Here is a 12,369-nt window from a genome sequence, read left to right on the forward strand (position 1 = left end):
AGAAATTAATCTCACACAATAACAAAACGTACATGGCCAGCAATATGTTGACACCTTGACAAAGATAAAGTTTTAAATACACAAATGTACGATGCTCAACAGGGCAACAAAAAGCATTGGCTATCTCAACATCCTGCTGCCCCAACGAAATTGTTGCCGGCCCAGTAAATTCAGGACATTTGTTCTCTTCTCCCATTGCTTAGTTCTGGGGACACTTACTGGGGACACTTACTTGACATGACTTAGCCCCCACCTGAAGGTCTTTTCAATATTGGTAAGACTTTGTTTTGAAAAAACAGGGCCCACTTTCATGGCCCTGCTTAGCGGTAAGCAAATTATCGTGCTAACTGAGGCAGAAAAAGTTACATGTAGCAGGAAAATTAGGCGGCCATCTTGCGCATTAACCATGGATTTTCATACATTAAGCATTGGAAGGTTAGCATGCCTTTTTCGTTTGCTTACGGTTAGTGCGCTATGAAATGGAATTTGCGGAGTAACCACAAAATCCGCCATTAAACAGCCCCCAACCCCTTCCAATATCTACCTTGAGGAGCTGTTTCTTGAGTAGAAGACACTGTTCACAGCAGAGCACGCTCTCGTGGTGTGGCGTTGATAGGGCTTGGGGCTGCATTTCTTGTTCCGGAATCGACTCAGATAACGCCTGAAGATCGCAAGACCTTGAACAAACATAAAACTTCCAATAAAGTTTTTGTAGTTTTTTTTTTGTAAACAACATCATTTGTCAAAATTGTTCAGACAAAAATATTGAGAAATCTTTTTGCAAAGACTGATCAATCAAATTACAAAGAGATAACAAATATACACATTTCAAAAAGTTCCAAATACAAGAAAACAATCAAATATAAAACACAAAATTTAAAAAACAAGATTTACAAAGATGATTAAAAAACCGTAATGGTCCAAGAAGTTTCAAACCAAAACCGCCTCCAAAAATTGGGACTACCAAAATCTAAATAAAGAGCAGCTGACAAGGAAAAGAAGCTAATTAATTTCAGGTTTAAGGGATAAAAATAAACCCCGGTTTACATTTAAAAAAAATAAAGCTCTCTGTAACCCTACCTTGATCTGCGTCTGGTTCTGGGATACCGGTCGTCTTGGCTGTTGGCATCCTTCGTCTTAAGGGCCGCAATGGGCCGTTGCTGATGCCGGTAGCACAACGAAGCACCGCTGATATGGGAGTGCTTGGGGCTAGTGCTTGGCGACAGTGACAAGGCTGCATCATTCTGGTTGCAGCAGTCTCGACACAAGCTCTTGTCCGCATCGGGATTGCCGTCCAGATACTCTGATGTGTCCATGGGTTCCTGCTTGATGGCAACACGCGCTCTCTCGTGCCGCTTCCTGTGGGCTCGGAATTCAGAGTACAGCAGGAAGGAGATGCCGCACTGTTCACATTTGTGTCGATTGTTCGTCATGAGATCCAACAAGGTAGGCGAGGGTTTGGTCAGGTCTTCTGCCGCCGAGGTTGACGCCTTGACCGGGGGACTGTGGTGCTCATCGCTTCCTTCTAAGGCGCTACGACTCATTGAAAGATCTATCACTCCGAGAGTGGACCGCGGCGAGATGGGTGCCGCAGCCGCCTGTTCGTCGAATCCATTTTGATAAACTTTGCCCTCACCGTCCATCCTGGTTAAGTGGCCTTCACGCGCCATCCGCGACGTCTCCAGGATGTAACGGATCTGGCTGTGGGGATGCTGGTTCTCGGTATTGGCTGGTTCTCCGTCGCTCTCATCCTTCTCCATCTCCTCCTGCTGGCTCTCAATCTTCTTCACCTGCTGCTGTTGCTGCTGGATGCGTTTCTCCAACTGCTGCAGCATCTGAAGCAGCTCCGCCTTGTTTTGAACCACCTTGGATGTCGTGGCTGCTGATGAGGCAGACTGCGCATGATGATGCGGCACACGGTAACCTGAATCTCCGTTCTTATCAACGTCCAGCTTGCTCCGAACTGCGTGGTTATTCCGATGATGCGTGAGATCGGAGATGAGGTCAAACCCCTTCCCGCACAAATTACACTTGTACTTCTTCTCAAAGACATCATGGTGGCGGACTCGTTGATGCGTCTGGATCTGTCGCAGTTTCTTAAACTGCTCCAGACACAACCCGCACTTGTACGAAGTCATTGCACCCTTGTGTTTACCCCGTGTCCGCTTCGGCGGCGACTCGCCGTCCCTAGCGAAGGCCGCCTTGCACTCGGGATTCTCCGACAGGTGCTGTATGAGGTACGTCTCGGACGGGAACACACATCTACAATGGAAGCACGGGTAGGTTTCGGGACCGTGGATCGTCTCATGCTGGCGTTGGTGGTCGCGATCACTGAAGGCCTTCCCGCAGATGGCACACTTGAAGGGCTTCTCGCCGCTGTGTATGCGCTGCCAGTGCCGTTTGAGGTGGCACTTACGTCTGAAGGCTTGATGGCAGTCCACGCACTCGAAAGGGCGCTCGTTGGTGTGGGTACGACGGTGACGCATTAACTGACTGGTATGCCTGAGGGTGAATAAAGACCAACAAAAAACCAATCAAGTCCAGCCTGACTTCATCTTTCAAATAACTTTTCAAAATTGAGGGATCCATTTCTGAATCCCTTTCCCCAAGAGACAAGTGATATCAAATCTTCAAGATTTCAATTTATTCGAGGGAATCTTAACTGTGTGTACGGCAGCTAGTTGCTCAGCAAAAACATACTTGACATTTGAAAACTAATTTTGAGGAAAGCTAAAATATCGAATGTGCATCCCCCTTAGGGCAAGTAACTAACCAACAACTACCTAAGTAGTGCAGAATGTAAAGAAGTTCTGACATCTGGTGAGAGCAAAAGGTCAAACAAAAAAAGCTATGGAAAACATTCAAGTATTCATTACAATTGCTGCCAAAACTCAAAACTTGGGTTATTTGCTCATCAAACAGATGAGAAGAAAAGCTTTTGAATAACACCTTTATGAGTACATGTTTTAGACGGGACTATTGATCCATTGCACTGATGCCAATGCAGGGCTGCTGTCTGCCCATGGTGTGCCATTTTGATATTCAAAGTGCAGAGATGTAGTTTGTGTTAATAGGTGAGTGCATCATCTATGAATACATACTGGGGGGAGGGGGAGTTGCAGTTGTAACCAATGACTGTTGGTTTACTTACCTTTACTAATTTTTCATTGGTCAATAAATGAAACAGTTATAGACCTTATGCACATGACGTCATTTCAGTACGGCGCACCCTTATTGAGGTCAAAAGGAGGTTGTTCATTGGCCAATCTATGTGCGTTTCGATTGTTTCGTCACCGTTTGACCTCAAAGATGGCGGCTGGATGACGTCAATGCATAAGGTCTATTGGTTTATAGCCAAATAACAAACCCCAGCACACATTGATCTGTGTTACTTTCACTGTGTGGACATTCCTTTGTTTTCTCTTACATTCATAAAATTGTATTAATATTTCAGAAGATAAACACAAAGATCTTATTTCAGGTAACATAAATTTGTATTTGTTTGGCCGCAACCTCTTTAATGTCTTACCTGAAGGTCATACTACACAAAGGGCAGGTGTAGATAGGCCCCATGTCATCCTCTTCGACTCTCTTTCCACCATACTCAGTATCTATGGACAAATCTCCCGGAGTCAGGATGTCATCCTCAGCCATGTCATCTCCTTTCTCTGCGTCTTCGTACGGAGACGGCACCGGTGTGAGTATCGCTGGCGAGCCCACCGATCCGTTACAGTATTGTTCGTCTTTGGCATGTATTGCTGTACTGATGCTAGTTTCATCCTCACTGATCTGCTGATGATGGGTGTTGCTGTTGTTGTTGCCGTTGGCACTCGGCATACAGAAATGTTTGCGCAGGCTGGACTTGCTGACGTAATTCTTCTTGCAGACTTTGCATGGGTAGAACTTCTCCGGCGATTCAGGATCCTGGCTTGGGCTGCCGGCCGAGATGCTGTCGATATCCGGCGTACGCGGTCGCACCACGGAACCGGACTGCTGGAGAAGTGCTCGCAGGACGTTCCCATCTGGCGTGGAGGCCACCTGCGATTCCTGCTGCACCAACGCGGCTTTGAAATCTCTCAGCTCGGTGTGATGTGAGATCGTACCGTCCAGGATGTTGTACCTCGTCACCTCCCGGACGCCGTCTCCCTTCACGTGTCGCCGTTTCCGAGACGATCCATTCATTGCCGCGGGGGTCTCCTTCCCGTTGCCGTTCATGGTCTTCGTCTCTGATAAACTGCCGTCCGAGTCTTCATCTTTCATTGTTTCCATGTCATCGTAACCAGCGATGCATTTGCGGAAGTCGTCCAGCAGGCCTGGCGCTTTGCCTGGAGATGGTGGGTTACTGGCTTTGGTCCGCGACAAATCCATATCTTTGGCATCTAATGTTGCAGTACTGTTATTATCTGTACACAGAAAAGTGAGAACAAAAAGACATACAAATTTACTAGACTATCTCCATTCCCCTGAGATGCCCCTTCACCAAAGAACTGCCTCACACTTGCAAGAACCAAGTATCAGGCCTGGACATGATCTATACTGTGCAGCTTCTCTATCTGAATGAACGTCTTGAAAACTGTTATGATTTATTCATAAAAAAAGTTTCACTATATTGGTGGAGAGCATGTCACGTGGGGGTGTTTAAACGGTTGATAAAGACATAGCTGGAGCTGTTTAAGACCAGCTAGCTTTACGTGTTTGGTGTGCAAACTCGTGTGCCAATTTACTTATAATGCAGAATACAACTTTTAGCTAAAGTATTAGTACCAGTCATGCCAGTGCGTAATATGCTCGAATACACAAACCAAAGCACACCAAACAGAATTTGTTTAAAGTTTTTGAAAATTAATAATCAAATTAAACAAATTCGCAGAGTGTGTTTAATTATACAAAGTTTTCACTTTAAAAAAAAGGTGCATTTATGAAGGGGAATCAAAAGAGACGCGACTCGTTCGTAAAGGGCCGTTTAAAAACCTTGCACTGGGGTCGTTGCTACACTTGTATTCCCTTACTAAAGACTGCACCTAAGCAACGATTAAAAAAGATCATTTTTGCTCTTACTGTAGCCAAAAGATCTTTTTAAAAAACAACACAAGTGTCTGAACAGATTGCATAAGTTTCAAGCCAGACACAGCCTCCGCAAGCCCCAGGCAATCTCAGGTTGTTAACCTATATAATCTGTTCATCAATCAATACGTTTGTGTGAGCGTAAATTTCCCCTCGGGCCAAAAACAATTTTTTACTGTATGTTTTGTCATGGTGTTATTTATTTATGTCCACACCCTTTTGTACACAGAGGATTGTTACCTGGGCTAGATCTTGGTTTCACTTGACATTGAAACTGTTTTCACTACAAAGGACAAATTCCAGTTGACAAAAGGTTTACATCAAAACGGCATACTTCACGTAACCATGAATCGTTCTGTCTTTGATATCAAATGATACCTATTGAATGCGTGCAGGGCCCTATTTCACTATTAAGCCTGTATTAAGCACAAAAATGTGCACAGAAAAACAACGCTTAGCAAAAACTGTGTTCCAGCCAAAATTCCACTAAGTTTTCATTGTTGCAACTGGAGCCCAACTCAATTTTTAGCAAAGAAATTTGTGAAGTATATTGGGCCCTGATATTCAAGTACTGATTCAAGTACACAAACATGCTACCATTTAAGTAATGCTCAAACATCCACCAGCAGGCATGATATTTGCTTCATAAAAAAAAAGTAGGAAAAGTTCACCAAGTAAAACGGCTGCAGACTTACAGTAGGTCTACATAATTATATACATAATGTATGGTGTAGGTTTTAATAGACTTTTCAGGCTATTTGATCAAAAATTTTCTGATTTTTCCGAGGGCACAATAATCAGAAATCAGACCTAAACTTGAAGTAAGAAATATCAGCCTGACCGTCCAGCCAGTCCCAAATTTCATACAGCTGCTTTTAAAGCACACACCGTAACCAAGGCCAACAAAAATATCCTCACCAACCAACCGCAAAAATACAATGTCATGCAACGTATCAAACTGTATCCTGCTTAGTTTTGCTTTGTAGAAATTGTTAAAAGCAATATTTGCTGCTTGAGCAGCTCTATGAAACTGGGCGGAGTTTGTGTCACAAAAACCATCAACTAGCACATTGGTTGTGAACAGGACTCTCCCCATATCACCACAACATCAATTCCAGGAATTGTGTTTCCCCATATTGTGTCCTTGTGCTGTACATGACACATTATAAAAGGGCCATTCAGAATTATCAATTTCTACTGGATTTCACAAAGAGTTATTAAGACTAGTCTTATCTCGATATGAGTTAACTCGAGTTACCTTAAGTTTTTAATACATTTATCTCCTAGGACTTGTTAGAACTAGTCCTTACTCTTTGTGAAATCAACCCCTACTCTAGACACCTTTGGTAATTGTCAAAGATAAGTACTCTCACTTGGTGTATCTCAACATACAATGTATGCATAAAATAACAAATCTGTGCACATTTTTACTTCATTGGTCAAGAGAATAAGTTGAAAGAAAATATTAATGAAATAAAAAATACCCATTGTTGCACAAATTTGTGTGCTTTCAGTTGCCTAAAAAAGACTTCAGGCCTGAAGTTTGTTGTTATTTGAGTGACAGCTTACCTTTTTCTCAAAAACTACGTTACTTCATCAGAGGGAGCTTCAGTTTTTCACAATTTTTTATAAAATCAACAGCTCTCCATTGCTTGTTACCAAGTAAGTTTTAACGCCAACAGTTATTTTGAGCAATTACCAATAGTGTCCATTGCCTTTAAACCCACAGAGCAAGGACCAGAAACCAAACAAATAATCTACATAGTGTACATGTTATGCAGTCGTACTACCTAAATTGTTAATTACAAAATGTCCCTGCTTAGTACATTCCTTCTGAAGTATTGTCCTTCTAATCAATGTAGTGAAGGGCATCCTCCTTATTAAAGCCATTATACACTTTCGGTAAACAGTATTGTCCAAGTCCCACACTTCGTGTATCACAACTTATATATAAAATAACAATCCTGTGGAAATTTAGGCTCAATCGGACATCGGAGTCGGGAGAAACCAACGGGAAAAACCCACTCCTGTTTTCGCGCGTTTCGCCGTGTCATGACATGTGTTTATAACAAATCCGTAATTCTCGCTGACGAGAATTTATATTGTTTTACCGTTTTCTCAAAAAGTAAAGCATTTCATGGACTAATATTTCAAGAGAAGACTTTCACCATTACCTTCTGTAATCCCTGTAAATTATTTGTAAATCTGTGAACTTTTTATTTTTTTTTCTGTACCGAAAGGGTCCAATGGCTATAAGCCATGTGAGTTGTATGTAAACTTCAATCAAGTCTGGGATGATTTGCTTTTGTTACAAGTACATAACTGCTTCAATTTTAATTCAGGGAAAACAGAATTAGCTTTTGCAAACTGCTTACCAAAAGGACCGACATGTATGGGTGTATGGTTTCAAATCTATTTAGATAGATACACTGTAGATAGATAGATAAAATGGTTTATTAAAAAACTGTCCTTGCAGCACAAAGGCTGAATTACAACAATTTTACATAAAGTTAAAATTTGAAATTAAATAGAGGGCAAATTGGTAATAATAAAAAACATCAATATATATGCATGTAGTTGTTGGCCTTCATTTTGACCCTAGCGTAGTCTTTCACCTAGGCTAAACGACAACAAAACACACATTTAAAAATATTACACAAGTACAAAAGCTGGATGGAGGTCTTACAGGAGTGCCATGGTCCGAGCGGGTAAGAGCATCGAACTCAAGCTCTGGTGTGTCTGTTCAGCAGATAAACAGTTGTCCGCTGGCTTGGCCATTGAGGGCACGATAAGTTAACAGACAATTCATACATACGTGTTCAAATGTACAATACATTGGCGGGCCTGTATGCATCCTTTTTGAAAGGGCAAAGGCACCAAGGCATTTTCTCCTTGGTAAAGGGTACCCTTTGAGGAAATTGTAAATTTCTACTTTCAAGGGCGCCAAGTCAATGACCAGCCGTCGATTTCACCAAACTCTTCCTAACTTAGGATTAATCTTAGGACTTGGGACGGGTTCAGTTCTGTATCCAAATACGCAGGAAGCATTGAACCCATCCTAAGTTAGGACGGGTTACTCGTCCTAACTCAAGTTAGGACTAATCCTAGAGTTTCGTGAAATGGCTGCAGGGGGAAGGGAGGCAACCATTGCTGCCTCCGTGAAGTATCAGACATGCACTGGTTGGGGTGCTAAAAAGCTGCAATCAGGTGCCTCTCAGAAAAGCCATCAAAAACTTCCAAGCTGGGTGAATATTTGTTTTCACTTTACTGCTTCATTTCAGGCACTACTTGGTATTTCCAGTGTATAGGGTTAATAAAAGAATCGGTCAGTATTTTAAAACAAATTAGGTTTGGGGTAGGAAAGTAGGTCAAAACAATTTTGGGAAAAGATACAAATGTAAAAAAGTTATTATTCTGATAAACCAAGATCGAAAACACTAACATAAGTGACAAAACAAAACAATAGAATAAAAATAACACAAACATAACACCACACACAATCATAGGCCCCCTATAGGTTTATAAAGACAGACAAACGAGCAATGTAGAGCTATGAGATTTGGTTTTAAACCATGGAGATAACGTGTGCAAACTTCCATTCCATTGTAACTTTTAACACCTGAAGAAATTTTCAGTAGACATGCAACTTTACTATTGCAAAAACTTGAGGAAACTGCCAACCACATACAATTTTACTGAACTCCGTGTTAAGTTTTCTACGGCACTAAAGAAAAGAAGAAAAAGAGGAAACCTGCTTGCCTGTTTCAACAAATTACACATAGTCGAATGTTCAAGGATTATGTCTAACCCTAGTCCTTCCTCAATCCAATAAAAATACTTTCTTTTTCATCCTTTTTTTTAATGTGACATCTCCTAACATCACAAGGCTGGACAGCTATCAACCAACATCAACTCCCACCAGACATGCCAGAGGCCATTGCCAACTATTCCTGGGGCTTAAACAGGGTTACGCCCTGCACCATGTTCACAGTCTGTAAGGATGCGGGCATAGGTACATGTATCACCCACTAGGAGCCTGGCTGGTAGAGTGGAATGCGCTACTTTCCCAACTTTTAATGGCAACTATGACAAGTGTCTTGCTCAAGGGCATAAGTGTCATGGCCGGGATTTGAACCCACACTTCTGCAGCTGACAATTCATCAAAGCTTGGGCTTGGTGAACTAGACCTCTCACCCATGACACGCCACTAACTTCAAACTGTATCAAAATCGGGGTCCAATGTTCTCTTTTCATTGCCAATGATTCTGTCTCTGAAACTTTGTCGACAGACAAACAGATGCTTGTTTTAATTGCCACAAGGCTCGATTTACAACTTTGCAAAATTTACAAATTTACAATTTTTTTTTTTTTTTTCACTGAACTGCATCCCTTGAACAACAAATTTTCACAGGTTGTGTTTCATGGTGTGCTATAAGAAAATAGTATGTTATGTAGTTATGTAGTCTACTCATCTTAGACATTTGTGCTTACCCTTCAAGCAGACGACATGTAACTAACTCAATAAATAGGGAAAAACATTTCCAACTTTCCAAACATTACATTTTGATCAGGAAAACAACTCCCCAAACACACAAACAAATATTAATCTATGTTAACAGGGCATGACGACAAAATTCCACGCACCAGTAATTCCAACAATGAATGCCAAAAATTGTTTAACAACCACTTCACAAAAACTGACAAAATCAGCGAAGGGCGACCAAAACAAAAATACATACCAACACGTGACCCTCTGCAAAGTCTCTTATAAAACATCACGTTCAGTCCGAGATATTCGGTCTTTCTGTGTTTTGTTTGCATACAGCTCTATTCAGCAAACGATCCGACGGCGACCACAAAAGGAACACATTGGAGTGAATAAAGCCCAATGTCTTGAAGCAGCGTGGAGAAACTCAGGGCCGTGCTGTTGTAACCACCGGGCTGGGATGTAGTCGTTCACTCGCCGATTTACCTCCCCGGGAGTCTCTAGCCGGTGATGCTCAGTGACGGTGTTGTCACTAAGGAATGACTAGTCAGTCACTCAAAGTGAAAAAGGGATGATAGGACGTAATTAGAAGCCCACTCGTGTTCAACCATTTCCCCCAAAAAGCCCGGGATCCACGCAGGGCAGAGGCAAAGAGAGAGAGATATATAGATACGTGCAAGGAGCGTGGACACCGAAAAATGAAACAAATCTACGATCATCGCTCTCCGCAAACGAGGGGTTGCTCATCTTACAGCCTGGCCCGCGACAAACAAATCTATCATTTCAGCTCGAGTAGGTAAATCTGTCTTCGGCTGCCGTCACGTGGTCCACGGTGCGCTTCAACCGGCCAACAAAGAAATTGCCACCTTGTTTTACTAAATATCCTCACTGGCGAGTGTATCACTGCCAGGATCGCGTTCACCAGTGAAATTCGCCTGACGTAAAGCGATATGATTAAGACCCGACTGGATGAGAAATTTTAGGATGGGCCACTTGCAGAATTTCTGGCCGATGATCTATACGGGTAAGCGTGTGAGGAGACAGGTACACTGTATGGATGGTAGCACAGGATAGGGTGTGCCATGCTATACCTGTCTTTAGCATTCAAAGTAGCGAGCCGTAGGGGCCCCCGAGGGGCTATTAGTCTTGCCTTCCTGTTAAGAAACTCTCCAAAGTCCTGCGATGGTCGAGGAAATTAAGGCAATTTGGAGAGCCACGTATCGGATGCAATACGGACATCTGAAAAGCCATCACCATTAAACGAAGAATAAGAAGAAAAGTGAGCGAGACTGGGAAAGAGGAGGGAAGAAAAAAACGCAAAGTTCTGCTCTAACCAGATTAAATTTTTCTGCAATAACAGGGCTTGGTTTTTAGTGACAACTGGTTTAATAGCATTGGTAACTTAAGTTGGCACTCAGCGCAAGTTTTGCAAGTTTGCTAGAAAAAATGTTCTTTAACTTTCCTTGTACATGTGATACACTTTTAAGATAAATGGGAAGTGCTTTAAATTACGTTCATGCTGTAATGTTAATCAACCAGCTCTGGTGGACAAAAGTAAGACAGATGCGATATTTGGGCACACCTACGCATGCACATATGTAAAATTTAAAAAGCTGGCTCTTTCTTTCAAATCTTTTTCCATCTTAAGAGAGATATTTACACGGAATAAGATATCTACACAGGAGAACCCATTTCAAATTTACTCTAGACTAAATGCAGAGAGTCTGGGAATCTTTCAAAGGTACTTCAAAGGAAATGCAGAAGTTTTTTTTTTCCAAAGATCCCATGTCCTGAATAAATACTTTTCGTCATATAAAAGTATTTCTTTTTTTTTACCTTTTAAATGTGTATTAAGCACAGTATAATCAGTACTTTCTGAGTTCTGTGAACAAAATCGACAGGCAAATCACTCAAGACTAGGTTTTTTAGTTTTTCTCTTACAAAAGTGTCGTGGCCGAGCTTTTAAGAGCACCGAATTCAAACTCTGGTGTTTCTGATCAGCAGAGTGTGGGTTCGAATCCCCAGCCGTGACACTTGTGTCCTTAAGCAAGACACTTAACCATTGCTTCGTCCTTCGGATGGGACGTAAAGCCGTTGGTCCCATGTGTTGTGTAGCGCATGTACATGTAATGACCCAGTGCACTTATTGAAAAGAGAAGGGGTTCGCCCCGGTGTTCCTGGCTGTGGCTGCTAAATGCGCCGTAGCACCATGTAAACCCTTATAAGGTGCTACACAATTGGGTCTCAGAATTCATAACTTCAATAATCTTTCTGTATAATGTATATACTAAGCACCTTGAGTACCTTGTTGGTAGATACGTGCATTAATAGACTTCGATATAATCATTTATATTATTATAGGACATTAATGAGTATACAGTGCTTTTACACATCAGTGTAAGGGTAACAACAAAATCAAAACTATCCGTTATCCCCCATGAAAAAAATGTACAGATCTATTGAATACTTTTCAATAAAAGACAACATAAACATTATGTTGGGAAGCTCCTAAAGGATTATGTTAACTAAGTGCCATGTTCCTCCACACTCACAAGAATCATCTCAAAACTTCCAAAATATTTCAACGCTAGTGATGAGATTTCTATAAATCCACAGACGAGTAACCACATTCCACTAAATGAGCATTCATCAACATTGATTCCATGTTCCTTTCAGCTTCAGCTTACCATTCTGCCCTTACTGCCCATAGAATCATGCGCTTTACAGAGCACAATAAACGTCTGTATGGTAATTTCACCCCGGGAGTGCGCACAGTCAAAATTTTGCCATGCCCCATGGGAAGTTTTTCTCCCGACCAG

The 12,369-nt window shown here is 41.9% G+C and overlaps 1 protein-coding gene across 3 annotated transcripts in view; it reads right to left on the reverse strand.

The window, feature by feature from the left end:
- LOC117290233 overlaps positions 1-12,369 on the reverse strand; it is a 31,310-nt gene that overhangs the window by 4,130 nt on the left and 14,811 nt on the right. For 2 of the 3 annotated variants that reach the window (XM_033771502.1, XM_033771501.1), the window contains exons 2-4: positions 3,530-4,403; positions 1,081-2,502; positions 545-677 (exon numbers count right to left, since the gene is read on the reverse strand). In XM_033771502.1, the coding sequence (XP_033627393.1) occupies positions 545-677; positions 1,081-2,502; positions 3,530-4,368 (2,394 nt within the window). In that variant the 5' untranslated portion in view covers positions 4,369-4,403. Of the gene's footprint in view, positions 1-544; positions 678-1,080; positions 2,503-3,529; positions 4,404-9,803; positions 10,138-12,369 lie in introns of those variants that run through there. The other variant, XM_033771500.1, reaches the window with a different exon arrangement.

Source organism: Asterias rubens, chromosome 5 (assembly GCF_902459465.1).
Source record: "Asterias rubens chromosome 5, eAstRub1.3, whole genome shotgun sequence".
Lineage (NCBI taxonomy): Eukaryota > Metazoa > Echinodermata > Asteroidea > Forcipulatida > Asteriidae > Asterias > Asterias rubens.